The sequence below is a fragment of the Mastomys coucha genome, unplaced genomic scaffold (genome assembly GCF_008632895.1).
Source record: "Mastomys coucha isolate ucsf_1 unplaced genomic scaffold, UCSF_Mcou_1 pScaffold15, whole genome shotgun sequence".
NCBI classification, from domain to species: domain Eukaryota; kingdom Metazoa; phylum Chordata; class Mammalia; order Rodentia; family Muridae; genus Mastomys; species Mastomys coucha.
Window position 1 is genome coordinate 26756630 of NW_022196897.1, and position 26942 is coordinate 26783571.

The 26942-nt window shown below is 40.6% G+C and overlaps 1 protein-coding gene across 4 annotated transcripts in view; it reads right to left on the bottom strand.

Moving 5' to 3' along the window:
• The window catches only part of Golga1 (golgin A1), a 50067-nt gene that overhangs the window by 11565 nt on the left and 11560 nt on the right, over positions 1 to 26942 (bottom strand). For 3 of the 4 annotated variants that reach the window (XR_004118565.1, XM_031370128.1, XM_031370129.1), the window contains exons 5-15: positions 24917 to 24991; positions 24020 to 24117; positions 22209 to 22241; positions 20483 to 20611; positions 19616 to 19785; positions 19054 to 19165; positions 12519 to 12644; positions 10382 to 10477; positions 7319 to 7414; positions 6192 to 6341; positions 5290 to 5385 (exon numbers count right to left, since the gene is read on the bottom strand). Coding sequence is in view for 3 of the 4 variants with exons in the window: in XM_031370128.1 (XP_031225988.1) it covers positions 5290 to 5385; positions 6192 to 6341; positions 7319 to 7414; positions 10382 to 10477; positions 12519 to 12644; positions 19054 to 19165; positions 19616 to 19785; positions 20483 to 20611; positions 22209 to 22241; positions 24020 to 24117; positions 24917 to 24991 (1181 nt within the window). In the remaining variant the exon portion in view is untranslated. The remainder of the gene's footprint in view (positions 1 to 5289; positions 5386 to 6191; positions 6342 to 7318; positions 7415 to 10381; positions 10478 to 12518; positions 12645 to 19053; positions 19166 to 19615; positions 19786 to 20482; positions 20612 to 22208; positions 22242 to 24019; positions 24118 to 24916; positions 24992 to 26942) is intronic. The other variant, XM_031370130.1, reaches the window with a different exon arrangement.

Here is a 26942-nt window from a genome sequence, read left to right on the forward strand (position 1 = left end):
TCCTGGAACTCACTCTGTAGACCAGGTTGGCCTCGAACTCAGAAATCCACCTGCCTCTGCCTCCCGAGCGCTAGGGTTAAAGGCGTGCGCTGCCACCACCTGGCTGTAACTGCTTTTTAAATCTAAATTTAATAGTTAACTTTCTCAAGTTATCCCTCCTCTCAGGCTCTAAAGATACCCCTGTGGTTGCCATCTTTGTAATATCTTTGTTCCTTTTTTGATAGAAGTCTTCTACTGCATCATAAAATATCACAAATGGTTTTATAATCCAGGGTCTGCTTCTGTAGTTGGATCACAGACTTTATTCATCAGCTTGCTGTACTATTTCTTTTTCTAAAATATGGATGCCACTTCCAAATGTGTAAGGCTCTTGTTTTTAACTGTGTGGCTTGCTGAATCAAATCAGCTAAGTGTGAAAATAAGTTCAGTATCTTTTCTTCAAGGACTAATTTGTCTGAGCTTGAGATGCTCAACAAGCGACACTTGTCCTGCTCAGAATCCTGCCAATGTATTTGTTATCCAAAATTGTGGATTTCAATGTGAGTGATGCTGATGGAGAAGTAAGCATCCACAGGCCTCCTGTGGTAATGGAAGCTCAGTGCCAGGTCCTGTGCATATCTGTTGACAGCACCGACAGTAGTCAGTTCTAACTGTAAGTCAACCGAAAAGCTGTCATTCTCACAGATGTTTAAAAAAATTTCTCTTTTCATTTTGTTCTGAGATATGGTCCCATAGTGTGGCATTTGTGGCCTTTGACTCAACATTTTCCTGCTTTTGCCCATGTGTTTCGCCACATGCTTCTAACTGGCTGAGAATATCACATTAGAATATGCTCTCATTCAAATGGCTGTGGTGCCTCTTGTCTATTTACTGACCCAAAAATGATGTCCTAGACAGCATAGCTTCTGTTGTCTGTATCTTTTTTTTTTTTTTTTTCTTTTTTTTCCAGAGCTGAGGACCGAACCCAGGGCCTTGCGCTTGCTAGGCAAGTGCTCTACCACTGAGCTAAATCCCCAACCCCTGTTGTCTGTATCTTACTTTGTTATAGCTACTGTAACACATTGCCTTGAACTCGTTAACATGGTTGATCATGTCAGTAGGTCTACAGGCCTTTGTGTACACAGAGCAAACACTACCAATTAAGCTAAATCTTTAGTTCTTCTTATAGGATTTAACCAAGATATTAGTAGGCTATGCTCCCTCAGGAGCAAAGTCCTTCCTTTGCCTCTCCAATTTTCCAAACTACAGACCTAAGCCCATTCCTCCACCTTCAAAGGCAGCAATGCAGCATCTCTAAATCTCTGCTGGAATTTCAACACAGTGGTTCATGTCTGTAACTCTAGCATTTGGGAGATGGAGACAGGAGGATCACAAGTTCAAAACCAGCCTTGGTTAGTGATTTGTGAGGCAAGGCTAGGTTATGTGAATCCTTGTCTCAAAAACTAAAACACTTCTACTTGTTTCTGCTATCACAACCATGCTTTCTGTCATCTGTGGAACCATGCCTCTGCCTCATTCTGTAAGGACTCTTGATTATTTAGGGCTCATGCAAATAACCTAGGAAGAACTCAAGTTTCAGTCCTTCATTTAATCTCACCTGTAGTACTCTCTTTGTCAGAGGAAATGACTATGAATTAGGACATGCATACAGAGGGAAGGCTGCTCTTTAGCTTCTGCCCGTGCCTCAGCTTCTAAGTGTGGACTATGGCATACACTCCTACACACAATTTCATATAATTTTTGTTTTGTTGACAGGGTTTTTCTGTGGAGTCCTGGAACTCTTTCTGTAGACGAGGTTAGCTTCAAACTCAGGGATCCACCTGCCTCTGCTTCCCAAGTGCTGGGATTAGAGACATGGGCCACCACTGCCTGGCAATTTCATGCAACTTTTTACTTTTACAACATACATTGGCAAAACACTGTGGTGTGTTTTGTTGTTACTTTTATTTTATTGAGACAGGGTCTTTAGCTTAGCTGACCCTGAACTCCCTAAATAGCTAGGAATTAGTTGTTTATATTTCTTATAATGTTATGCCTGTAAGATATACAGTAATGTTTCATTTTCATTCCTGACTTTGGTTATTTGTACCATTTTTTTGTGTTGATTTCCTTTTTTTTCTTGATCTGTCTATGAGTTCTAACAATTTAACTAACTTCAATGAATCAAATTTAGGGACTGGCAAGATGGCTCAGTAAGTAAAGGTGTCAACCAAGCCTAATGATCTGATCAAGCCCTGGGACCAGAGAACAACTTCCTCAACTTGTGCTCTGACCTCTATACTCCCTTCCCAAATTAATGTAATTAGAAAAAAAAAATCAATGCTTTTTTTTTTTTTTTTTTTTTTTTTTTTTTTTTTTTTTTTGAGACAGGGTTTCTCTGTGTAGCCCTAGCTGTCCTGGAACTCACTCTGTAGACCAGGCTGGCCTGAAATCCACCTGCCTCTGCCTCCCAAGTGCTGGGATTAAAGGCATGCAGTGTACCACCACTGCCCAGCCTCAATACTTTTTTTTTTTTAATGACAGACTTAGAGAGAGAGAGAGAGAGAGAGAAAGAGAGAGAGAGAGAGAGAAAGAGGGGGGGGGAGGGAGGCAGGGAGGGAGAGAATGTGGAGGCCAGAGGTTAAATTTAACCATCTGTCATTTTGTCTTTTGAAACAAGTTCTCTCACTGAACCTGACACCCACTGATTTGGCTTGACTGGCTGTCCTCCCCAATGCTGAAATTACAGGTGTCCAATATTGTGCCTGACTGTTTTTCTGTTTTTGAGACAGAGTCTTACTATGTAGTGCTGGCTGGTCTGGAATTCGTGATATAAACCAGGCTAGCCTCAAACTCAAAAGATCCTCTGCTTCCTATCAGCTGAAATAAAAAGGCTGCACTACCTACTATTATTGGACCAGAAATACCTACTTACCTACCTTCTTGCCCACTCCTTCATTCCTCTCTTCTTTCCTCTCATGTGTTCCCCCAGCCTCCACCATTTTTCTTTCCCCCATCTCCAAGCCAGGGTTTTCTCTGTAGCTCTGGTTGTCCTGGAACTCCCTCTAAAGACCAGGCTGGCATCAAACTCAGAGATCTGTCTGTTTCTGCCTCCTGAGGGCTTGATTTAAAGGCACATGCCACTACTACCAGGTTGCTATGATTTTTCTAATTTATATATTTACCTTAAACCTCTGCCCTGACTTCCAGACTTTTCAGTTAAAAAACTACTAGGTATGTCCTAGACATCTGTGAATGGTATCTCTATGTGCTCAGTTACCTCAGTGGCCAGCCCTCTCTAGTCAGGTGGAATTTTGGTTCCCAAAAGACATTTCTGGATGTCATCAGTGGGCTGGCTATTGATATTTAGTAGACAGAGACCAAAATACTCTAAGAGTCCAACAGTGCACATTTGCTATAAGGTACCCACAAAAAGAATCTTAGCTAAAATGCAAACACTGCTGAGGCCACGGAACTCTTGAGTTTCACAAACCAAACCTAGAAGTCACTCTAACTCCCCTTCCTCTCATTTTCACCTTGCATTTGTGGCAAGTCTTAAATGTTCCATGAGTAGTTTCATCCAGAATCTGAATGTGTCTTCCATATGCTCAACTAATACAACCATCCTTTCCTGTCTGTGTTACTAAAAACTTTCCTTTCAGAAATTCCTCTACCTATAAACAGAGAAATCCCTTTAAAACAAAACCTCTCCCATGCTTTTCTGCTCAAACCCCACAATGGCTTTGCATTGTACTTTCAAATTCTTGCTGTGCTCTCTCCTGACAGCCTTGTTCTCTCTGTCACTCAGCACTGGCCACACTGGCCTTCCTGCAGTTCTGTGAACAGAAGGAAGTTTTTTCTTGTCTCTTAGAGCCACTTTTTATGTCTGAAGCAGCCCTTCCTTGAACTGTCTACATTGCTGGTCTTACTGTTTACATCTCTGTCTACATTGCTGGTCTCACTGGTCACATCTCTGTCTACATTGCTGGTCTCACTGTTCATATCTCTGTTTACATTGCTGGTCTCACTGGTCACATCTCTGTCTACATTGCTGGTCTCACTGTTCATATCTCCGTCTACATTGCTGGTCTCACTGTTCATATCTCCGTCTACATTGCTGGTCTCACTGTTCATATCTCTGTTTACATTGCTGGTCTCACTGGTCACATCTCTGTCTACATTGCTGGTCTCACTGTTCATATCTCCGTCTACATTGCTGGTCTCACTGTTCACATCTCCGTCTACATTGCTGGTCTCATTGGTCACATCTCTGGCTGTAATGCTACCAAAGCCTTCCTTTTCCTCCTTTGTCCTTCACAAGGCTTCGCTTTCTTCATAGCATTTGCTAGTATTTGCAACTAGTTTACTTTCTAGTTATATGCTCCAAGACTGCCTGTTGACATATACTAACACCTCCCATGGTGCTTACAATTTGGGCACTCAGATATCTGATAGAATAAGAACAAACAAACAAAAAACAAAACAATTAACTTCAGTGAGGGCTTTATGGTACAGGCCTGTAACCACAGCTACTTGAGAAACTGAATCAGGTGGACTGTAAATTCAGGACCCTTCTCTGGGCTACAGAGAAAATTCAAAGCCAGTCTATGCCAACTTCTTAAGACCTTGTCTCAGCCTGGCAGTGGTGGTGCACGCTTTTAATCCCAGCACTTGGGAGGCAGAGGAAGGTGGATTTCTGAGTTCGAGGCCAGCCTTGTCTACAGAGTGAGTTCTAGGCCAGCCTGGTCTACAGAGTGAGTTCCAGGACAACCAGGGCTATACAGAGAAACCCTGTCTCAAACAACAACAACAACAACAACAAAAGACCTTATTTCAAAGAAAAAATACAGACAGGAATGAATATATAATTTAGCACTATAGTGGTTATCAGGTATGTAGAAGATCCTGGGTTTGAGTCTTAGTTAAAAAAGAAGAAAATCTGATTGCAAGATACACGCTTTTCATGATGCAATATTGCCTAAGCAACTCATTGGTATTGCTACAGAGAAGGTCTCCAAAGACTTGATACCAGGACCAAACTGGGTAAAAAATCGCCATGTCTCACCTCCCAAAGGTATTGTAAAGGGCCTAGGGAGCCTAGAGGGCCTATAAGAAAGTGGGTGTGCTGGGGCTAAACAGAGATTGCTGTGTTTAGGAGCACTGCTGCTCTACCAGGACACCTAACAGAAGCACTGGAACAGGAGCAACTTCCACTTCCTCTTTGCTATAAGTGCAGGGCCTTCGCCTGTGCATTCCAAACATACGGGGCAGAATGGAACTTCTATAAGACTGATTCTATTATAGAAATACCTTTAGTTTCTTTAGTTCCAATTGGTGATGTTGTAAGGAATGTTCATATTCATTTCTGCTTTCTTTAAGGGCCACATTTTCCTGCTGCAGTTGCCGCTGTAAATTGAGCAGAGCACTTATAAGAATAGGTCTTACCTGCCATATTTTCTCATAGGCACAGTCTGATCTCTCTGACGTTGTCCTTTTGAAATAACCTTTCATGGGCTGAGGAAAATGGCTCAGCTGATAATGTTTTTAGGAAGGTATGAGGATCTGAATTCAGATTCCCAACACCCATGTGAAAAAGCTGGGAGTGGTGGTGCACAATTCTAATTCCAGTGCTGGGCAGAGAAGGTGGAACTCTGGGGGTTGTTGGTCAGCTATTCTGGCCAAATTAGTGACACTCTATCTGAAAAAGTTAGATGGAAAGCAACTGAGGAAGACAGCTCCTATACAATCTCTGGCCTCCATAAAAGAAGTGACCTTTATTTCAGTCACTGCAAGCATCGAGTAAGCAACAGGTAGGGACAAGGAAGAAAACCTGACAATCTCCAGGAGTAGCACAGTGGCTCAGTTGTAGAGCCTAGCAGGTATGAGCCTCAACCTCCAAGTCCTTAAGAAAATCATGTCTCTTAACATGGTAGGACACATAGAGGGATCATAGAGGAGGGAAGCCATTAGGAAGGAACAATATGGAAAACCCAAGGAGACCATTAGAGGTCAAGAAGATGTCCCTGTGGAAAACCCATCTGCTGGGCATCTCTGTAAAGAGAAGTCTTTTTACTTCCAGTCTCCTAAGTGGTTAAATCCTTATAGGAAAGGTGAACTGCCCTCTCAAGTGGTGCCCCAGCCTAGAGAGATACCATTCTGCTCAGCCGTAGTGACACAGTGCTCCTGAACGTGCTGACTCTCACTCCACTCACCATTCCCTGCTCTGAGGCTATCTGGTCAGCTACTCGTGTTTGTTCCAGAGCTTCAATTTGAGCCTCCAGTGCATGGATGCGCTCCCTGCAATGCTGCTCCAGGGCAAGAACCTGCTGCTGGGAAAAGCTGTTCTCTTGGTTTGTAGTGATCTGCAGTAAAATAAGAACAATTAATACAAGACACAAAGATTTCAGAGGCAGGCTGTTTTCTGACTGTCTAACAGAAACTATCCTTTGACCTTGGCTGTCCTAGTGTGAGTTCGAACCCCTGCATGTTCTACCTATATTGCTGCTGGGTCTGGCCTGCCCTGGAAACTGAAGCCATGCATTGTCCTGATGCCACTGGCATATCCTTTATGGTGTATGCTGAGCACCACCCTGTCTTCAGACATAGGCCTCTGTTGCTACTCACTGGATCTCTATGGCTGAGGTTTCCCTGGGGGAGGCAGAAGAATGAGGTGGTGAAAAACAGGACTATGCATGAGACAGATGTGAGCCTTGCTACTTCTATGCTCACCTCCTCTACTGAATGAGTATGACGGACAGTGCCAGTTTATTAAATATGCTATAAGAAGTAAGTGAAAAGCATTCTGCACAGTGCTAGGGATGCCACAAACAGGAAGTCAATGTTGGCTGCTTTTATTTCCCTAGCTCCAATTTGTTTGCTCACTCAGGCTGTGATGGCTATACAAATACTTCAATCCATTTATTTTTTGGGTTTTTGAGAGCATCTCACTATGCAAGCTTGGCTGGCTAGAACTCACTATGTTGACCAGACTGGCCTTGATCTTAGAAAGATCTGTTTTCTTCAGCTTTGCAAATGCTGGGATTGATGGACTGTGTCACAATACCTAGCTCATCCTATGGTTTTGACCTGTTTTCCACACCTCTGACTGAAAGCTAAGCTTTGAACTTTTGAGGACCCACAAAGGGCAGGGTCCTCAACAAAAGCAGATGTTGGGTAGAAACTACCAGTTATTCCATGGCTCTGGGTAACACTGACCCTCCAAGGGTAACCTCCCTATTCCTTCCTTGTTCTGTTCATGTTGAACACTGTTGTGCACATCTGGGGCATCTGCAAAGGTGCTGATGGAAAGCACTGGAGCCTGCTCATGATGAACACTTACAAGATTCTGGATCTGGGCTTCTTGGCCAGCCACAACATTTCTACTCTGGCTTAGCTGCTCTTCAGCAGCCTGTAGGCTCTGCTCTAGGTCCTTCACCTGAAGGGAAACAGAAGCATTTTTTTCTGTCTTTCTATTCACAAGAAATTGAGCAGGTTTAAAGCATAGTTTTAAAATTAAAACCAGAAACCCCACCCCTCAAAAGGGGAGGGGGAAAGGGGCTGGAGAGATTGCTCAGTGGTTAAGAGTACTGTCTACTCTTCCAGAGGTCCTGAATTCAATTCCCAGCAACCATATGGTGGCTCACAACCATCTGTAATGGGATGTGATTCTGGTAATGTGTGAAGACAGCTACAGTGTACTCAAATATATAAAATAAATAAATCTTACAAAAGAAAAAACAATACAAAGTAGAACAACAGACAAATAAAATTAGCTCTAGAAACAAAGTATAGTAGCACACACCTATAGTTGGAGCACTCATTAGGCAGAGGGAGATGATCAGAAGTTCAAAGCTATCCCTCATTACATAATAAGCTTGAATCTAGCCTAGGCTACAGGAGTGCATGTGTATATGTGTGTATGTGTGTGTGTGTGTGTGTGTACATGCATATTTACATGAAATGTATATATAAATAAAAAAGGAACATGCCATTTATCTCAGCAGAGGAATGAAGATCCTTGAGTTTGAGGCCAATCTGGTATATATATATCTAAAAGTTACAGGTCAGCCAGGCCCATATAGTCCTATCTCAAACCAATTAAGAGAGGCTGGAGATATGGCTCAGTGGTTAAGAGCACTGGCTATTCTACCAGTAGTTCAGAAGTCCTGGGATTTAATTCCTACTACTCAAATGGTGGCTCACAAAGGGCTTTAACTCCAGTTTTAAGTACTCTATGGTGCCCTCTTCTGACCTCAGCAGGTACTAGGCCTGCATATGGTGCACGGACATAACCCTTAGGCAAAATACCCACACACATAAGAAAATAATTTAAAAATAAGCAAACAAACCAGAACCCACTCCTTTCAGAACAGGTAAGGCATGGCAGTTCACAGAAGAAACTTTAGCACTTGGAAGGACAGGAAGGTCATTGCAACTTCTAGACCAGCCTGGGCTGCACACTAAGCTATCTAAAAATAAACACAATGAAAATAAAATAAAATCCAAACCAGAAAAGAAGTTGAATTCAGGGACACAAATGTCTCAGAGGTAGAGAGAGTGCCTGGAATTAATAAGGTCCCAGCTCTAATTCCATAATCTACAATTACATGAACCCTATATTAGAAATGAGTAAGAGAGCCAAGTCTCCCATTATAAACCAATATCACTTTAATGTGTTTTCCTCAAGTTTTTATGACTTTTAAAAACAGTTTGTATACAGTTTAAAGAATCTGTCATCCTTGCCCTCCCACTCAGATCTGAGATTATTATTTTCTCAAAGAGTGCTTTCTGCTTTATTGACCACATGGCTACAGGCCCACCTGCAGGTATTTGGATTGTTTTATATTTTTATTTATTTTAGATCTTTAAATTTTTGCTTACTGTGTGTGTGGCATGCATATCGGTACATGGATGCACACACCACAGCATGCTGTAGAGGTCAAAGAACAACTCTGTGGAGTTGTCTCCTTCCACTCTATGTGGGCTCCAGGGGTCAGACCAGATTGTTAGGCTGATGAAGCAGGTGCCTTTACCTGCTGAGCCATCTTGATTGTCCTCTTTGACATTTTTTTCAATCTAAAATAAAGCGGTTATTAATGTCTTCACATAAAATTATTTGGTGTGGTTTCAATAACTTTGTTGGGAAAGAGTCCCAAAACTGGGATTGTCAATCACACCTTGAATTTTGGACTCACTTAGACCACATATTCTGAGATTTGTACTGCCAACACACTGACTACATACTATGGAGATACACTAGCAAAGATAGAGACAATCTAAGGTGTTTAGAAGAACTCAGTATGTACTAACATTAGGTCAGTGGCGGTGAGGAAGGGCTGACTATTAGGTAAACAGTGCTATGAAACCTGGGAGAAAAGGAAAGCTGGATTCCTACTGAATACCACATATAACGACAGTCCGAATGTAAACAAGAGTTCTATTATGTGGACAAAATTATACAATTAATTTTCTCTGTGACTTAGAAACATGAATGGATGCCTTTAGATGGAGCTTCAGACTACAGAGGATAGAAGTGATATCAAAATTCAGAATTTCTGTTCAGCAAGGGATACATAACTCTGACTGGTTCAGGACTAACACTGATGAGATTAAGAACTAGAATATGAAACAAAATCCTATAACCCAATTAAGAAAAGACTGAAACAGCTGGGCGTGGTGGCACATGCCTTTAATCCCAGCATCTGGGAGGCAGAGGCAGGGGATTTCTGAGTTTGAGGCCAGCCTGGTCTACAAAGTGAGTTCCAGGACAGCCAGGGCTACACAGAGAAACCTTGTCTTGAAAAAAAAAAGAAAGAAAGAAAGAAAGAAAGAAAGAAAGAAAGAAAAGACTGAAACAGCAAAGAAAAATAGGTATAAGATATGTAGAGAATTCAAAACTAGAAACCCTAGAGGCTAACAGGAAGATGAAGCAATAGGTGAAAACTCATTAGTAACCACAGCTGCAAACACAATGAACCATCACTTTATATTCTCTACACTGGCAAAAAACCAAGACTGTGTAAGATCCATGCTGGGAGATCAGAAATGCACTTGGGGGGCTGAAGAGATGACTCAGCAGTTGACAGGACTGACTGCTCTTCCAGAGCAGAGCATCCAGGTTCAATTCTGAGCACCCATGTGGCAGCTCATAACTCCAAGACAGGACACTCCCACACAGACATACATGCAGACAAAACACCAATATATATAAAATAAAGAAATAACTAAAGGAAAAGAAAAAAGAAAAAAATACAGTTGGGGCCTAGAGTGGACAAAACAACTACCTCAACCTAGCAAACATAGTTCTTGGGAATGAAGATACTCTGACCAAGGAGCTTTTTAGCTAAACCACCATCCAACCAGGTTTACACATCATAGCAAATATTGGGAGTAAAGCCAGTACCCGAGTCTCCAGGAGGTCAACTGCCTTGGTGTGGCTGTTCCTGGCAGCCAAGAGCTGCTGCCTAGTATCTTCCAGATTCTGTTCGGCAACTGTTTTCTGTAATTTAAAAAGTAAATAAGAGGAAGGTGTTGTTTCCACATTTAATGAATATTTACTGATGCTATAACATTTGTGCTAGGCACAAATAGATAAAACCATCAGCAAGGTAGATGTAATCACATATCATAGAGGACACACAAATAAATTTGGCACAGTCTTGTTTCCACAGCTGGGACACATGACGAACAACAAAAGCATACACTAGAAGCCAGGCATGGTGGTGGAAAGCATTTAAACCCAGGAGGCAGAAGCAGGCAGATTTCTGTGATTTCAAGGCCAGCCAGGGCCACATAGACCCTGTTTCCAACACACACACATGAGCTTGCTGTGTTCAGAGAACTACTGCTCTTCAGACATCAAATGTATGATGGGCTTAGGCCAATGAATCGAGACTGTGATGTTCAGCAAAAGGGCCAAATAATGAGGAATTCTTTAGTGTTGCAAAGGGAAATTTTGCTTTATTTTGCAGGCAGCAATTTTTTAATTGCATCTTGCAAAACCTGGCATTAACTTTACTGAGGAGGCTGGCTAAATGTGAGGTCTTAGTCTATCTATATCTGCTGATGTCAGAATTTCTTGGAAAAGGATTAGAGATATATGCTTTAAATAAACTCCCAAGTAATTCTTCTTTACTCTTTAATAATAGTTGATTATGGCACAATAATGATTATAATTATAGTAATACCTTCTATGCTCCAATTTGTGTTCTTATTTCATCATGTCTGACACAATAATAAACCCAATTCTATAGAGAAGACAATACAGAGAGATTAACTGACTAGCTTCAAGTCACAGTGACTGGAAACAAGATACAAACATAGATGCTTACCTCTGGAAACCAATTTACACCTTATACTCAATGTAGATGTTTAAGGGAATTGTGGAAGGTATTCAAGGGACTGATATGATCAGAAATACAGTTGGAGAAGATTAGTTTCATAGGAGTGACGAGAGTGAAGGAGAGACTGCTGTAGGGTGGCCAGCCTAGAGACTTCAATGCACCTTTATTTAGTACTTTGGGAAGTCCTACAGTACTATAGTGGCTGGAGAGGAGCAGAAGCTTGGCTTGATAGACAGTGGAGTCTACTCTAGGTTAGGCTCAGAGCACATGGCTTTGACAACTTTGTCATGATGAGGCTAATCACTGGGCTACAAAGAGGAGAAAAAGTTTACCTCTATTATGGGGTAACGTCAGTCAGCTCAACAGCTCCCTCAGACAAGGTAAACATGTGATGCAAGGCAGTTTTTACTCAAGCTAAAGGATTTCATAATTTTCTTTGCCAGTAGAAAGAGGGGAAAGTGTAGGGAAGGGAACAGGGAAGCAAGAAAAGACAGTCTGGGTAGCATCAATCATCATATGGTCAGGATGCAATTTGTCCTGTAAACAAAGCTCTCTCCTTCTCTGAGAAACAACATAGGAGACATGAAGACTGGTTTTTGTTTTGAGACAGGGTCTCATGTAGCCTAGGCTAGCCTCAAACTCACCAGATAGCCAAGGATGACCCTAAATTTTTGCTTCTACCTTTTATATTATGAAATTACAGACATGTACTTCCACTCCTGGTTTAATAAAGTGCTAGAGACTAAATCCAGGGCTTTGTATAAGTCAGGCAGGCAATCTAAGAATTGGGACACATTGTCCACTACTATAAGGCTATTTTTGCTTGCTTCTTTTTTTGTTTTTTAGAGACAGGGCTTCTCTGTGTAGCCTTGGCTGTCCTGACACTCACTCTGTAGACCAGGCTGGCCTAGAGCTCAGAGATCCACCTGCCTCTGCCTCCTGAGTGCTAAAGGAGTGTGCTATCACCTCCTAGCTAAGTCTATTTTTATTTCAATCCAAAGTTGAATAAGCCAAGTGTTGTGCTATGTCCTGACTTCTAGGGAAATTAGGGAGAAAGATGGCTTGACCCCAGAAGTCTGAGGCCCAAAAGAGCTATACAAAGTTGCAACGAACTTTCATCTAACCCTCCAGATCAGAAACTCAGAACATATGCAATACCATGCCTTTCTAATACTGGTCAGCATGAGCAGACGTTACCTCTTTCAAGAGTTCTTGTACATGATCTTCTCCTGATAAATTCTGTTCTAGTCTCTTTTCCAAGAATATAACCTTCTCTTGTAAATGTGTGATGACTTTTTCTTTTTCTTGAGTTTCAGCAGTGACCTGGTGGGGAAAGCAGAGGCATTCTTTAAGTTCTCTTTACACTATAAGGCCTTTTAGCTCTCTTTCCTGCCTTGTTGTATCATGTTTCCCTGAAATTCTGTGTTCAATTACATCACAGAAAAACATACAACCAAAAAAGCTTCTTTGAAAATCAGGACAGAGATGCCAGATCAGAACCAGCAACCTTAAAGAAGGAGAGTTACCATAGCAAGAAGCAAGCACCAGGCAAAGAAACCTAGTGCAATAAGAAGCAAGCATGATAACCAATTGAAGCACCTGTGGTCTGGTAGAGGCAGCAAGGCCAATCCTATTAAAGAAGTTCCCAGTGTCCCTGAAATGATCTTTGGAATCACACTCCTAAGGCCCTGGGTTCAATCCCTAGCACTGACAATAAACAAACATCACAAACCAGAAAACAATAATGATATTCTGGGTATAGAGGGAGAAAGCCAAGATAACTGCTTTAAGGGCAACAAGAGAATTTCTGAAACAAATGACAGGAACCAATGGGCCATAGTGAATATCAGTTTGGCCTCAGAACAATGGTGTACACTTCAGCCTGACATTCCGTCAATGAATGCAGTGATGATGGTGACAGAACAGGAATTGGTTCTTTCTATCACTACCAATCTTCATATGCTGTTCAATGTTAGATCCAAGAATCCAAGAAGCTTTGAATACACAAGCACAAAGATCTTGAAGATCTTGAAGATCTTCATCCACTGAGGATGCCCATTTTCTTCTTCCAAAAGAGTGCAGGTTGTAAGACTTCAACATGTGGGAAGACTCTGAAGAATGGATGCACAACCTCACAATTTAAAAAACTTTTGTCAGGATTAAACATTATCTGTTGCTGTCCAAAAATTTACAGGTCAAAAAAACAAAACCAAAAACAAAACCAAAAAAACCAAACCAAAACCAAAAAAACCAAACCAAACCAAACCAAACCAAAACCCAAGAAGTCTGATGTCTGGAAGTGCAGATAAACTACTCATACAACTAACTAAACTAACTATACAGCAACATAATCATCCTCTAAGACACAGGCATACGAAGTGCTTGAGAAAGTAAAGGCAGTAGGGAATCAACTCTGAGATGCTCAAACTAGGCCTCCTAAACAGAGTCAGGAGAGGAAACAGCATTGTGGGTAAAGAGCAGTGTGTTGGTTTCTCAAGTTGACACGATCTAAAACAACCTTGGAATAGAGTCTCAGTGAGGGGTCATCTACATCAGGTTAGTCTGTGGGCATGTTTGTAGGGCAGTTGTCTGGATTACATTGATATGGAAAACCCAGCCCAGTCCCTGGCGTTAAGTGGGGGGGGGGGGGGGGGGGGGGGGGGAAGGGGTAAGTACAAGTGAGCATGTATGCATTCTTTCCTCTCTGCTCCAGGCTGTGGATATAATGTGACGACTTGTTTGCAGTTCCTGCCACCTTCACTTGTCCTCAATAATGAACTAAGTGGTGGCTTGAGTACGAATGGCTCCAGTTGGTTAATGTGTTTGAATGCTTAGTAACCAGGGAGTGGAACTATTTGAAAATATTACAAGGTCTAGTGCATGCCTGCATGCTACCATGCTCCCTGCCTCCCATGATGATAATGGACTAAACATCTGAAACTGTAAGCAAGCCCCCCAATGCTTTCTTTTGTAAGATTTACCTTGGTCATAGTATCTTTTCACAGCAATAGAACACTGACTAAGATAGACTGTAACCTAAAATAAATCCATCCTCCCTTGAGGCTATTTAGTAGAACAGACATTATATGCGAAGAGCATATAAGTTCACCCGGGCCAGGAAGCTGGGTGGAAGAGGCCAGAAAGGCTAATGCTGAGGTAAGTAGCAATATTCAGAAAGCAGGTAAGGCAGGAAAGATGAATGTTAAGATAGGAAGGAAAGCAGCTTCGTCCAAACCTCTCCCATTATAATGCAAACCAGTGTAATAGAAATACTTGCAAGGAGCACAGTTCAGCCACAGTAGCAACAGAAGTAGCTCCAGTATGCAAACATGCAAACATTTTCCACTATTTCTAGTCCTTACAATCACTCTTCATTGTGTCTATGTTACAAAAAATGAGACATCTCTCAGCGGCACAGTAAGGATTCAAACTGGTCTTCAGGGTTCAAGCCTGCACTTGTTCTGTTGCATAATAATTTGAACTAGAGAAACACTATGGTGACCCATTCCATTGAAGACCAGTCATCTTACACAAGTTACTGTATTGGTTAGGTAGAACATAGAATCAGTTGCCCAGCTCCAGTTACTCTTCTTATGGATCGCATACTTCGATGCTTTTAGTCTGGCTGTATTATATCAGGCCTTTGACATCTGGGCAGACTAATGGAAATGCTACCAAACAGTCTCTGTGGCTAAGCCTGCTTAAGTCTTCCTCTTCATCTACTCTCTAGCCACACTAAGCTTCACAGGTATGAGCCTAAAATAAAAGTTACTCTAAGATTGGGGATATAAGTGGATATGGTGGTTCATGCCTTTAATCCCAGCACTCAGAAGGCAGAGGTAGGTGGATCTTTGTGAATGGAAGGCCAGCCTTGTCTACATAGTGAGTTACAGGCAGCTAGAGCTACATAGTGAGACTCTGTCTCAATAAAACAAAATAGCAAGGTTTAGAATAATTACAGAATGATTTCATTTATATAATACTAAGAAAAATGAGAACAAATGAAGATATTGTATAGGAAGCAAATATCTTGAAAATATAAAATAAAGCAAGAATTAAAACAATCTATAGCTGTGCTAGATGATGATGATGATTATTATTTTGTTTTTTGAGGCAAGGTCTAACTATATAGACCTAGGCTGGCCTATGCCTTCTGAATGCTGGAATTAAGGGTGTGGACCACTATGGCCAACTTGTGGTTATTTCTGAAGGGATAAAGGATGAGATGGAACTGTGAAGGACACCTAGAAGACTTAGAGAAATACTGTTCCCTTAGCCTGAAGAATTCATACACAAGGTGTCAGCAGTTTATTACATATTTTCCTTATCCTTATTCTTATCTGTAAAGTTTATGAAGTCATATGTGGCTCTTAAGAACAACAATAAAAACCTACTCTCTCACCACCCTGGTACTAACTGACTTTCCTGTAACTTGTGTAAGATGACTTCTCTAAGTAGTAACTGGTAGTATCAACAACTTAGATACTCAAGCCAGGAGCAAAGATATCCAATTCTGTTTGTCCCCTCAGCATTTCTTAAGTTTGTTCAACCTCCACTTGCCATTACTCTTAGCAATGCTACCTACCATCATGGGCCAGTGAGATGGCTTAGTGGGTTAAAGGCATCTGCTGCTAAGCCTGACAGCCTGAATTCAATCCATGGGACCCATATGACAGAAGGAAAGAACTGACTCCTGAAGGCTGTCCTCTGACTTCCACATGTATGCAATGGCACAAGTTCATGAACACATACACAAATGCACATATGAGTAAAAATTAGGGGGCTGGAGAGACGGCTCAGCAGTTAAGAGCACTGACTGTTCTTCCACAGGTCCTGAGTTTAATTCCCAGCAACCACATGGTGGCTCACAACTATCTGTAATGGGATCTGATGACCTTTTATGGTGTGTAATGAAGACTGTACAGTATATGTATATATATGGATGATATGGCTCAGTACATTAAGGCACATGCCAATAAGCTGTATAACCTTGTTTGAAACAAACAATTCTTTTTTTTTTTCCCTTTTCCTCCTACCTCAACCTCCATCAGCAAATCCTACTGGCGTGGGCCACCACAACCAGCATTTTTTTAAAAAAAAGATTTATTTATTTATTTATTTATTTATTTATTATATGTAAGTACATTGCAGCTGTCTTCAGACGCACCAGAAGAGGCCGTCTGACCTCATTACAGATGGTTGTGAGCCATCATGTGGTTGCTGGGATTTGAACTCAGGACCTCCGGAAGAGTAGTCAGTGCTCTTAACCACTGAGCCATCTCTCCAGCCAAACAATTCTTTAAAAAGAAAAAAAAAAAGGAAAAAAAAAGGAAAAAAAAAAGAAAAACAAGAAAAGAAATAAAAAAATAATTAAAAAAAAAAGGAAGGGGGAAGGAGGAGGCCATTTCTTCCACTTTCTATCTTTGTACCCCTTGATGAGTTTCCAGCAGAGCCACAGGGAAGTAGGCCCCAAGGAAGAATTTGCCATTTTCCATTAAAAAGGTAGCTGCTGGCCATGAGGACTGTGTATTTTGGATCTGGATTTGCTGCACCCTTTTTTATAGTAAGGTACCAGCTACTTAAGAAATAAGGATGCTGGGGCTGGCGAGATGGCTCAGCGGGTAAGAGCACTGACTGCTCTTCCGAAGGTCCTGAGTTCGGATCCTAGCAACCACATGTTGGCTCACAACCACTCGTAATGAGATCTGACACCCAGAAGCCCTCTTCTGGTGTTGTCTGAAGACAGCTACAGTGAATTACCCTGGAGCAAGCGGGCCCGGAGCGAGCAGGCCCGGAGCAAGTGGGGTCAGCAGAGGTCCTGAGTTCAATTTCCAGCAGTAATACACATGATGGCTCACAGCCATCTGTACAGCTACAGTGTACTCATACACATAAAATAAATAAAATAAATCTTTTAAAAAAAGAAAGAAAGAAGGATGCTTAATTTATCCTTTTAATAGACATGAAGAATGTTTACAAGGAGCAACCTCTAAAAAATAGAGTAATTCTTGAATGCTTATACTAGATAAAACTGCAAATAAACTACTGACAGAAAAACAGAAAGAGAAAGAACATAAGAGTTGGGCAGGTAGGGAGGGGTAGGGGCCATCTGTGAGGAGTTGGGGGAGAGGAAAGAATATGATCATAATATATTGGATGGGGCTGGAGAGGTGGCTCAGCGGTTAAAAGCACTGCTTTTCCAGAGTTTCTGAGTTCAATTCCCAGCAACTACATGATGGCTTCAACCATCTGTAACGGAATCTGGGATCTGATACTCTCTTCTGGTGTACAGATGTACATGTAGACAAAGTACTCATATACATAAAACACGCAAACAAATAAACCATATATATATATATATATATATATATATATATATATATACACATATATACACACACACACATATACATAGTGAAAAATAGAATAATCCTTCAGGCTGGTAATATGGCTCAGCAGGTTATGGCACATGGCAACAAGCCATACAACCTAGTTTTACTCTTAGGACCTACCTAGTGGAAAGATAGAACTGACTATTGTGGGTTGACTTTTTTTTTTTTTTTTGAGACAGGGCTGCTCTGCATTTCCCTGGCTATCCTGGAACTCACTCTGTAGACCAGGCTGGCCTCGAACTCAGAAATCCGTCTGCCTCTGCCTCCCAAGTGCTGGGATTAAAGGCATGTGCCACCACTGCTCAGTGTGGGTTGACTTCTAATCTACACACACACACACACACACACACAAACAAAAAGAAAAAAAGTCTTTCATACTCAGTTACTATTGTTCATGTATCTATTTTCAGAATTTAGCATAGGACTACTGTTTTCTTTATACTGAGCAATACATTTCTTTCAACCAAATGAGAAACAAAAATAAAAATGATGTAAATCCAAGAAATATTCTGGGCATGTCAGTGCCTGTTACGCGTTCTTCTACTCAAGGTCTATTATGTAGTACTTTAAGACATTTTTCTTTATGGTGTTAGGGACTGAACTCAAGGTCTTACAGTAAGCACATGCTCTACAGCTACACTAAACTCCCAGGCCCATAAGACATGGTTAGAACAAACGACTTGCTTTACTTTATATGCGTACAGGGGCACAAGCTTTTAATCTTAGCTACTTGGGAGACTGAGGCTAAATAACTCTAAGTTCTAGACCACCCTAAGCAATTTAGACTGTCAATCAAAACCAAAATAAATAAATACTATGTTTTTTTGTTTTTTAAAAGATTTATTTATTATATGTAAGTACACTGTAGCTGTCTTCAGGCACACCAGAAGAGGGTATCAGATCTCATTATGGATGGTTGTGAGCCTCCATGTGGTTGCTGGGAACTGAACTCAGGACCTTTGGAAGAGCAGTCAGTACTCTTAACCGCTGAGCAATCTCTCCAGCCTAATACTATGTTTTTAGAATTCCTGTTAGGATATGTTTTCTTTCCCCCCTTCACCTCTTCCACTTCTTTAAAAAAAATAAAATACATACATACATACATACATACATACATACATAAATGGGGGTCTTACATTATTTTTAAAACCAATCTGAAGTGCCTTAGCTTCTAAAGTTCCTACACGATAGGTATGTACCACCACATCTGGAAATACCATGTTTTCTGTTCAGCAACCTGGGAAGCTGAGTAGCTGCTCTCCATGAGCACAATTTGTCTAGAACAGGAAGTAGACTTGTGGGACACAGAAGGAAGTCCCTGTTCATGTTCCTGATTTTACCTTTTGTAGGTCAATGGAAAGCTGCTGGATGATCGCCTGGAGCTCTTGTTCCTTTTGTTCCAGGACTACAATCTTATGTTCTGCACCTGCTTTTGAAGCTGTCAAGTGATCTCTTCATTAAAAGAAAGCAGACAATGAGCAAATTTTGATATTTCCTCTATTACTCTCCAAAGGAAGAACGCACACGACTTCTTATATTTCAGGCTGCAAGTGTTATTATTACAGCCACACTAAGTTTATCTCTGTGAAAAGGCTCCTTGGCTTTCAGAAGCAGAAGCAGGAAAACCACCCAAGGCTAAGCAATGAATTCTGTCTCTGAGTATTCAGTAACTTTACAATTCAAATCAGATTGTACTGCTTAGTAGGACTACACAGAGGAGGGAGAGTCAGTCAGTGCTGTGATGGAGTAGAGGGTCTGAGGGCTAGGCATGTAAGGATAAATCCAGAAGCCTTTGCCAGCACTGAGATAAAAAAGTTGTAATCAGCAATGGGGACATGTGGGTGGGCTTTAGCAATGCTACACCAACACCTCTCCCAAGGGCCCCACAGACCAAGCAAGAACCTCTGTTCTTCCAGCGTTGAGCAGTGTCTCTGCAATTCTTCTAGCCGCTGGTTTAAGTCAGATGACAACTGATTAGAAGTCACCAACTCCTCCTGAGTACGATTAAGTTCCCTGGTTCGTGTATCCAATTCTTGCTCCATCTTCCCCAAGCATTCTTCTTTTTTTAAAAGCTGATAAGAAGACATAATGTTCCATTACGTCACTGCTTAAAAACATAGTTTAAACAGATAGTCAGACCACTGAAATGGTTCAGCGGGTAAAGGAACTTGCTTCACAAGCTTTACTCCCTGAATTCAATCCCTGGATTTCATGCTGCAAGGACAGAATGGATTCCTGAAAGTTGTCTCCTGACCACACACAAGCTGTGGCATATGCTTGCCTTCTCTCTCTCTCTCTCTCTCTCTCTCTCTCTTTCTCTCTCTCTCTCACACACACACACGCATCACACAGAAAGAAAAAAAGAGAATGATATTTTTGTGAGATGAGAATTGGGCTGAATGTGTAGTCCTTAAAAAAAAAAAAAAACACAGAAGGTAAAAAAGATACATTTCAAATAGAACTTTTCTACTTTTTTTTTTTTCCAGACAGGGTTTTTCTGTGTAGCCCTGGCTGTCCTGGAACTCACTCTGTAGACCAGGCTGGCCTCAAACTCAGAAATCCACCTGCCTCTGCCTCCCAAGTGCTGGGATGAAAGCGTGCACCACCACTGCCTGGCAGAACTTTTCTACTTTTAATGAACCTGAAAACATTTCAATGTTGTTAATAACAAAGACTAGGAGTGTGTTGATAGTCTTGCAGGTCTCTTGAAGCATAAAGGCTCACCGCTCATTGATACTATTACTGAACTTCTAAAACTGAAACACCTACCATGTGTTTTACTTTGCTGATTTCCTGTTGCTGGAATCCCTCTAACTCATCAATTTCATCTCTTTTTTGAAAAAGGCTCAAGCTTTGGTTCTTTACTTCTTGCAGCTGAGATGTTAGAAATCTTTTATCCTGTAAGAAGACGACACCAACTTAGGCAACTCAAGTATTAGAAATCTGTATTGTACAAGCAGAACTTTTAAAATTAGTTTTTAAATTGTGTGATTGTAAACACACACATACCTGGCACAACACATGGGAAGAGGTCAAATGATAACTTATGGGTTTCAAGGATCAAACTCAAGTCACCAGGCTTAGCCACAAGTGCCTTTCCCCATTTCTCCCGTCTCTAGACATTATTTTGAGACAGGCTTTGCTATGAAGCAACTAGCTGCCTATGTAGCCCATTGATCAGTGGTACTAGAATATTATCTTTGTTTAGTCAAGAGGCTCTCCTGTCTCTTCAGTGCTAATCCTTGAGCAAAGTTCTGGTTCCCCTAGTTTTGTTAGGCAGAATTCCCAATGTGACTACTGGGTCAATCAAGGCCTACAACCAAACAGGAAGCAGAACCAATTTACCTGTGAAGCCAAAAAAAAAAAAAAAAAAAAAAAAAAAAAAAAAAAAAAAAAAAAAAGGCACTAAAAAAGAGGGAGAGATTATAAGAAAAACCATCTCTCTAAGTGTCCATCTGAACCAGAAGTCCAACGGAAGCTTAACTGTTTTGGTCACAGGATTAAGGAAATCCAAGGAACACTGTCTGGACAAAGTTGAGGAATAAATATCTGAATTATTCTCTTTCCACTGTCATTCTTCCTGTTCCCAAGAGGCCACTTAAAGCCAGAGGGCTCCAAGCCCAGTTAATGTAGCAACCTTTGGCCTTGGGGTAAATAAGGAAATGGATGAAGGCAGAGAGTACAACAGGAAGAGCCAACAAAGGATATCCAGCATGCCCATTAAGGAGGAAGAAGAGGCAGGCTACTGAAATTATTCCAAGCACCTAGTGTCCTGCTTCAAGGACTGCTGCAACCAGTACTGTAAGCTGGGTACTAGGGAGAAGAGTCTCATTTTGGCACAATATATGAGATTTATTTTTATTAATGTTTTTTATTTGTGTGTGTGTGTGTATATGTATGTGTATGTTTATGTGAACATGGGCTTGTGTGTACCATGGTATATATGTGTAGATAAAAGAACAACTTGTGGGTGATGGATCTCTTCTTCTACCATGTGGTTTCTAGAGACTGAATATAGGCATTAGGCTTGGCAGCAAGTACCTTTACACACTGAACCACGTTGCCAGTTCCCACTTCTGACATTACAAGAATTTTGAGGTGGCTAAATCAGTAGTGAATTTATTGCTATTCCAGAAAAGTTCCCAATACCTGGGAACTAAGGCAAGTAGCTACGTAACTCTAGTTCCACGGGGTCCAATTGTTCTGGCCTGCATGTGTCACACAAATGGCACAGAGTCACACAGACAAAAATAACACATAAGAACTTAACAAGCCTTTTTTTTTTTTAAATAAAGAATAGAATCTTACAAAGTTGGTAGGGCTGGTTTTGAACTCACTCTGGTCAAAGCCAGGGCAGGCCTTGACCTTGCAATACTCTTGCTTCAGTCTACTGAGTAGCTGGGATTATGGGCCTTTATCAACTAATGCTGGCTGGAGAAAATGGTTCCCAAACCCCACAGATGATGCCAGCATGCATAAAACAAAAGTGACTGACCTTTTCAAGCTGTTCCATCTTTTCTGACCATTCCTAAAACAAAACAAAAGGAGAAGTAAGTTTTCCAGGGAAGAGAATCTGCACTAAGACTTTCAGAAAACAACTTGCCCCTAAAAGTCATCAATCAACAACAAAAGGAATGACACACAATAACATAGATAAACAAAAAAATACCCATAGAATTGGTTCAATATTAAGAATGCTAAATGTCAACTGGGTAGTGGTGGTGCATGCGTTTAATCCCAGCACTTGGGAGGCAGAGGCAGGCTCATTTCTGAGTTCAAGGCCAGCCTGATTTACAGAGTGAGTTCCAGGACAGCCAGGGCTACACAGAGAAACCCTGTCTTGAAAACAAACAACCAATCAACCAAACAAAAAACCAACCAACCAAACAAACAAAAGAATGCTAAATGACCATAAAAAAAAACAAAAAAGGAAAATGAATTTTACACAAAATTCTAGAATACAATCTAGCCTGAAGGTGTGTGCAGGCGTCTGCTCTCCTGTGTCCTCCAGGAACACTGCTATTACTTCTTGAGAGTGGGCAGCTACAATCTATTGAGTTGGGTCACATGGCTGATGTTTAGACATCAATTTACTGAAAGCCTTCGGAAGCAAGACCAAGAAGAGTATTTGGAAATTGTCTGTTCTCTTGCTTAATTTTCTAATATGTATTATGCCCTCTGGTCAATGACAAAGGAGAGGGGATATTAGACTCCTCGTTCACAAAACAGAATTCAAGGAAAATAACATTGGTACAAAAGGTCCAATCACAATAGCTACAAAACAATATACTACTTTTTGATTTTTTTCTCATTTTACATATATTCACACACCATAGTTACCTATTGAGTACTAGTAGATGATGCTTTTATATTTATACTTTAAAGCAAGCTAACCATTTATCTACAGGATTAATATTATGAAACAGATGTTTATACTAATTTAAAACACTATGACAGCTGGGCAGTGGTGGCACTCGCCTTTAATCCCAGCACCTGGGAGGCAGAGGCAGGCGGATTTCTGAGTTCGAGGCCAGCCTGGTCTACAGAGTGAGTTCCAGGACAGCCAGGGCTACACAGAGAAACCCTGTCTCCAAAATACAAAAAAAAAAAGAAACCACTATGACTATATCAAATATAACATACCCCATAGTTACTGTAATATTATTTTTCCTTTTCCTTTTTTTTGTTTTGTATTAATTAATTTATTCCCCACCCCTTTCTCTTTTAGAGACAGAGTTTCAAATGGACCAGGCTGGCCTTGAATACCTTGTCCTCCTGTATCAACCCAAATGTTGAGATTATAAACATGCACCATACTTGGTTTATTTTAACTTTTATTGCTATTCATGTAGCACTTTGCAGTAGCTGTTTCTATGGGGATCAAGAGTTCCCTTCTGTCTACGTTTGATTTTGGAGAAAGGGTCAGAAGGGCTATGCGAATTGCTGTGAGTAATGTCCAGTAATTATACTGGAAGAGGCAGGTGCTTGGGGGTGTAGGGTTGGGGACAACTTTTTAGAGGGTGAGATCTTTTTTGTAGGCTCACTAGTAGATAATGGACACATCACTTATTGTTTCTATTTTACAAAGAAACACAGAGAATAACTCTCTCACATTCTAGACACATTTCATGATTAAACTGTCAAATTTGATTTCATAAGAAAAGGTCAAATAAAAACTTAAGGAACTTATATGCAACCCTTTCCTTCTAGATTATATAGACTTTTATCAGGTCTGTGTCATGATTTTTAAGTTGGGTCCCTAAGTGAAATCTTTTCTGAGCCTTGGGCAGTACTACATTTAAATACCTGGTCCTTCCTGGCTAATGCCAAAGCCAGTCCTTCTGCCATTTTGGCTCTGTTGGCTTGGAATGTTTCATTCTGTTCTTGAAATTTCCTCATGGAAGCTGTTAACAAAGAGGTTCTATTTGAGACATGGAAATACTTCAGAAACAGCATGATGAACAGCTCATGTGAGGAGTTTACAAATGTCACTAAATGAAAGAAGCAAGGTCACAGAAATGGATTATGGCACTGTGAAATATTCAAGTTTCTAGAACCTTTTTGCCCTGGTAAGGGTCTGAGTCCTTACTTTTGCTTTCTGTAATAGTAAAGACATCAAACAGTAGCTTTTTGAATGGTATCATGACAAACACTTAAGATAGGTGGGCAGAAAACACCAAGGTTGCTATGAGTGAAGGCTACTACCTTTTCATCAGAATTGAAAGACAAAATAAAAATCAAAACCAACAACAACAAAACAAAAGCTTTCTTTAGTTTTCTTCTGACTTCCTGTACCACCTTTCTTGGATACCCAAGGAAAACATGAATTGGAACAAGTTAGGGCAATTTAACAAAATATATGTCCATTTTATTGTTGGTATAGTGATGTCAGAGCTTCCCCACAATCAATATAACAGTAATAAAACTATGTTGAAAACATTCTCCTAGGTTAGACCCAAGGGCCAGGTACTAGACTATACTAAAACCTAAGGGCAATCAGTCACTAGATAGAGATGAGTACACCTATAAAGCAACACAAATATGCTTATACTTGATAACTTTCAGTCAAATGTCACATCAATCTCAGTAAGAACAGTATAAAACAGAGATATGAATTCTGATGAGTACATGTAATAATATACAAATTCATTTAAAAAGCTAAAGCCTGAAAAGATTAAAGAAAGCAGAAAAAAAAATACGTACAATCCTGGTGTTTTTCTAATGCAATTTCAAGCTTCTCTTTTATCTTCTGCAAGTTTCGGACCTGTTCAGCATAGTCTTGGGTGAGGAGGGTGATGCACATACCAGGAGTGGACAAACATCAGGAAGGAAGTTAATTAAACAAAAAACAAACAAAAAGAATGAAAATGATGATGATTTTTCTTAACCTGAAAACCAGTCCTGCTAAGAAAAGCTAGGTAGAAAGCCTCCCATTAACAATGAATGACACAGGCAAACAGGAATAGTACAAACTTTCCATGGTATAAACAGTGAGTACAAACATGTAGATTTGTTTAGCCTTGACAGAGAACAACAATTAGGCTAGGCCTGGTCATCAGAAAAAACCTGCTATGAAAAACCTACCATCATCTCCATTCATCTGTTCTAAGTCTCAGTGTTCCTTTGGTGGTTTGAATAAGAATGGCTTCCACAGGCACATATATTTGAACACTTTGTCATCAGGGAGTGGGACTATTTGAAAGTATTAGAAGGATTAGGAGGTAGGGCCTTGTTGGAAGTATATCACAAGGGGTGGGCTTGAGGTTTCAAAAGCTACGTGGAGCCAGTCTGTCCGTCTCTCTCTGCCTATGGATCAGGATGTAACTCTAGCTACTCCTCCAGTGACTGTCTGCACGCTGCCATATTCCCAGCTATGGAAACAATGGACTAAATTTCTGGAACTGTAAGGAAGCCCCCAATTAAATGTTTTCTTTTATAATAGTTGCTTTGGTCATAATCTCTCCACATAGCAGTAGAACAGAGACTAAGAGAGTTCCCATTCCCTGTTGCCTTTAGCAAATACTTTAGCATAGAACTGCCTTTATGGTTTAGGTGCTCAATCTCTAGACTGGTGTAGGTGCTCCCTTTCTATACAGGAACTGAGTGATATAGGTCACCTCAAAGATGAAAGAATTATCTAGGGTGCCAAAGAAAACCATTTGGTATATAATATAAAAGCAGAGAGTAGTTCAAATCTCAACTTTGTCAGTTCTTAGCTAAGAATCTTAAGTAAATTGCTGATCTGGAATATTAATTTCTTCATCTATTAATCGGTACTAATAATATCTATTTCTTTCTCTTTTGGAGACACGGTTTTTCTGTGTAGCCCTGGCTGTCCTGGAACTTCCTCTGTAGACAGGCTGGCTTCAAACTCAGAGATCCACCTACCTTTGCCTCCTGAGTGCTGGGATTAAACTGCCTAATTACACATTGGGCCTAATTACATAATTTCAAAGGGAACATTAAAGTAATCTATACATTAAGTGCTTGGCACACAGTGATGAGTAAAACATAGCTGCTATTGTTATTACTCATATAACAATTGTCTAGAGACAATTCCTAACATGTGAAGTGGACTGACAAATGTCAAGGCCAACCACTGTCCTTTCTGTATTGGGAAAAGCACTTACTAACACTACAAGTGCTTTCCAAGATTAAGGAATAGTTACTTCACTTCTGTCACTAGTGCTGTTTACAAGTATGAAGACAGAACAACCAACTTTATAGATAGGTGTACAAGATACTAACAACTAACTTCAAGCACACTGTTTGGAGCTACATATGAATCTTAGTTTGGATCCCAGCTTTACCACTTACTACCTGTGTGCCTTATCTTGTTGATTCCAAGAAGCTGAACCTGAAGAAAACATGATTAACAATAGTGTGAATAATGCTATAAACTTCTGACAGCTATATAAATCTATTTTACATACAATCCAGTGAATTTTAATTTACTGTTTTCACTCCAACAAAACTGGCATAAAGTCAAAGAACAAAAGGAGACATATAAGTTATGAACCACTTCACAGGACAAAGTCATCAAAATATGTTCACTGTCAAAAAAATATATAAAAACTCACAATTCTAGTACAAACATGCCTTGTTTGGTTAAAGGATATAATGGGAGCTATGTAAATTGCAAACTGAACAGAATAAGAACTGAGTAAGAATGGCCCCCACAGGCTCATATATTTGAATTGCTTAGCCACCAAGGAGTGGCCTTATTTTA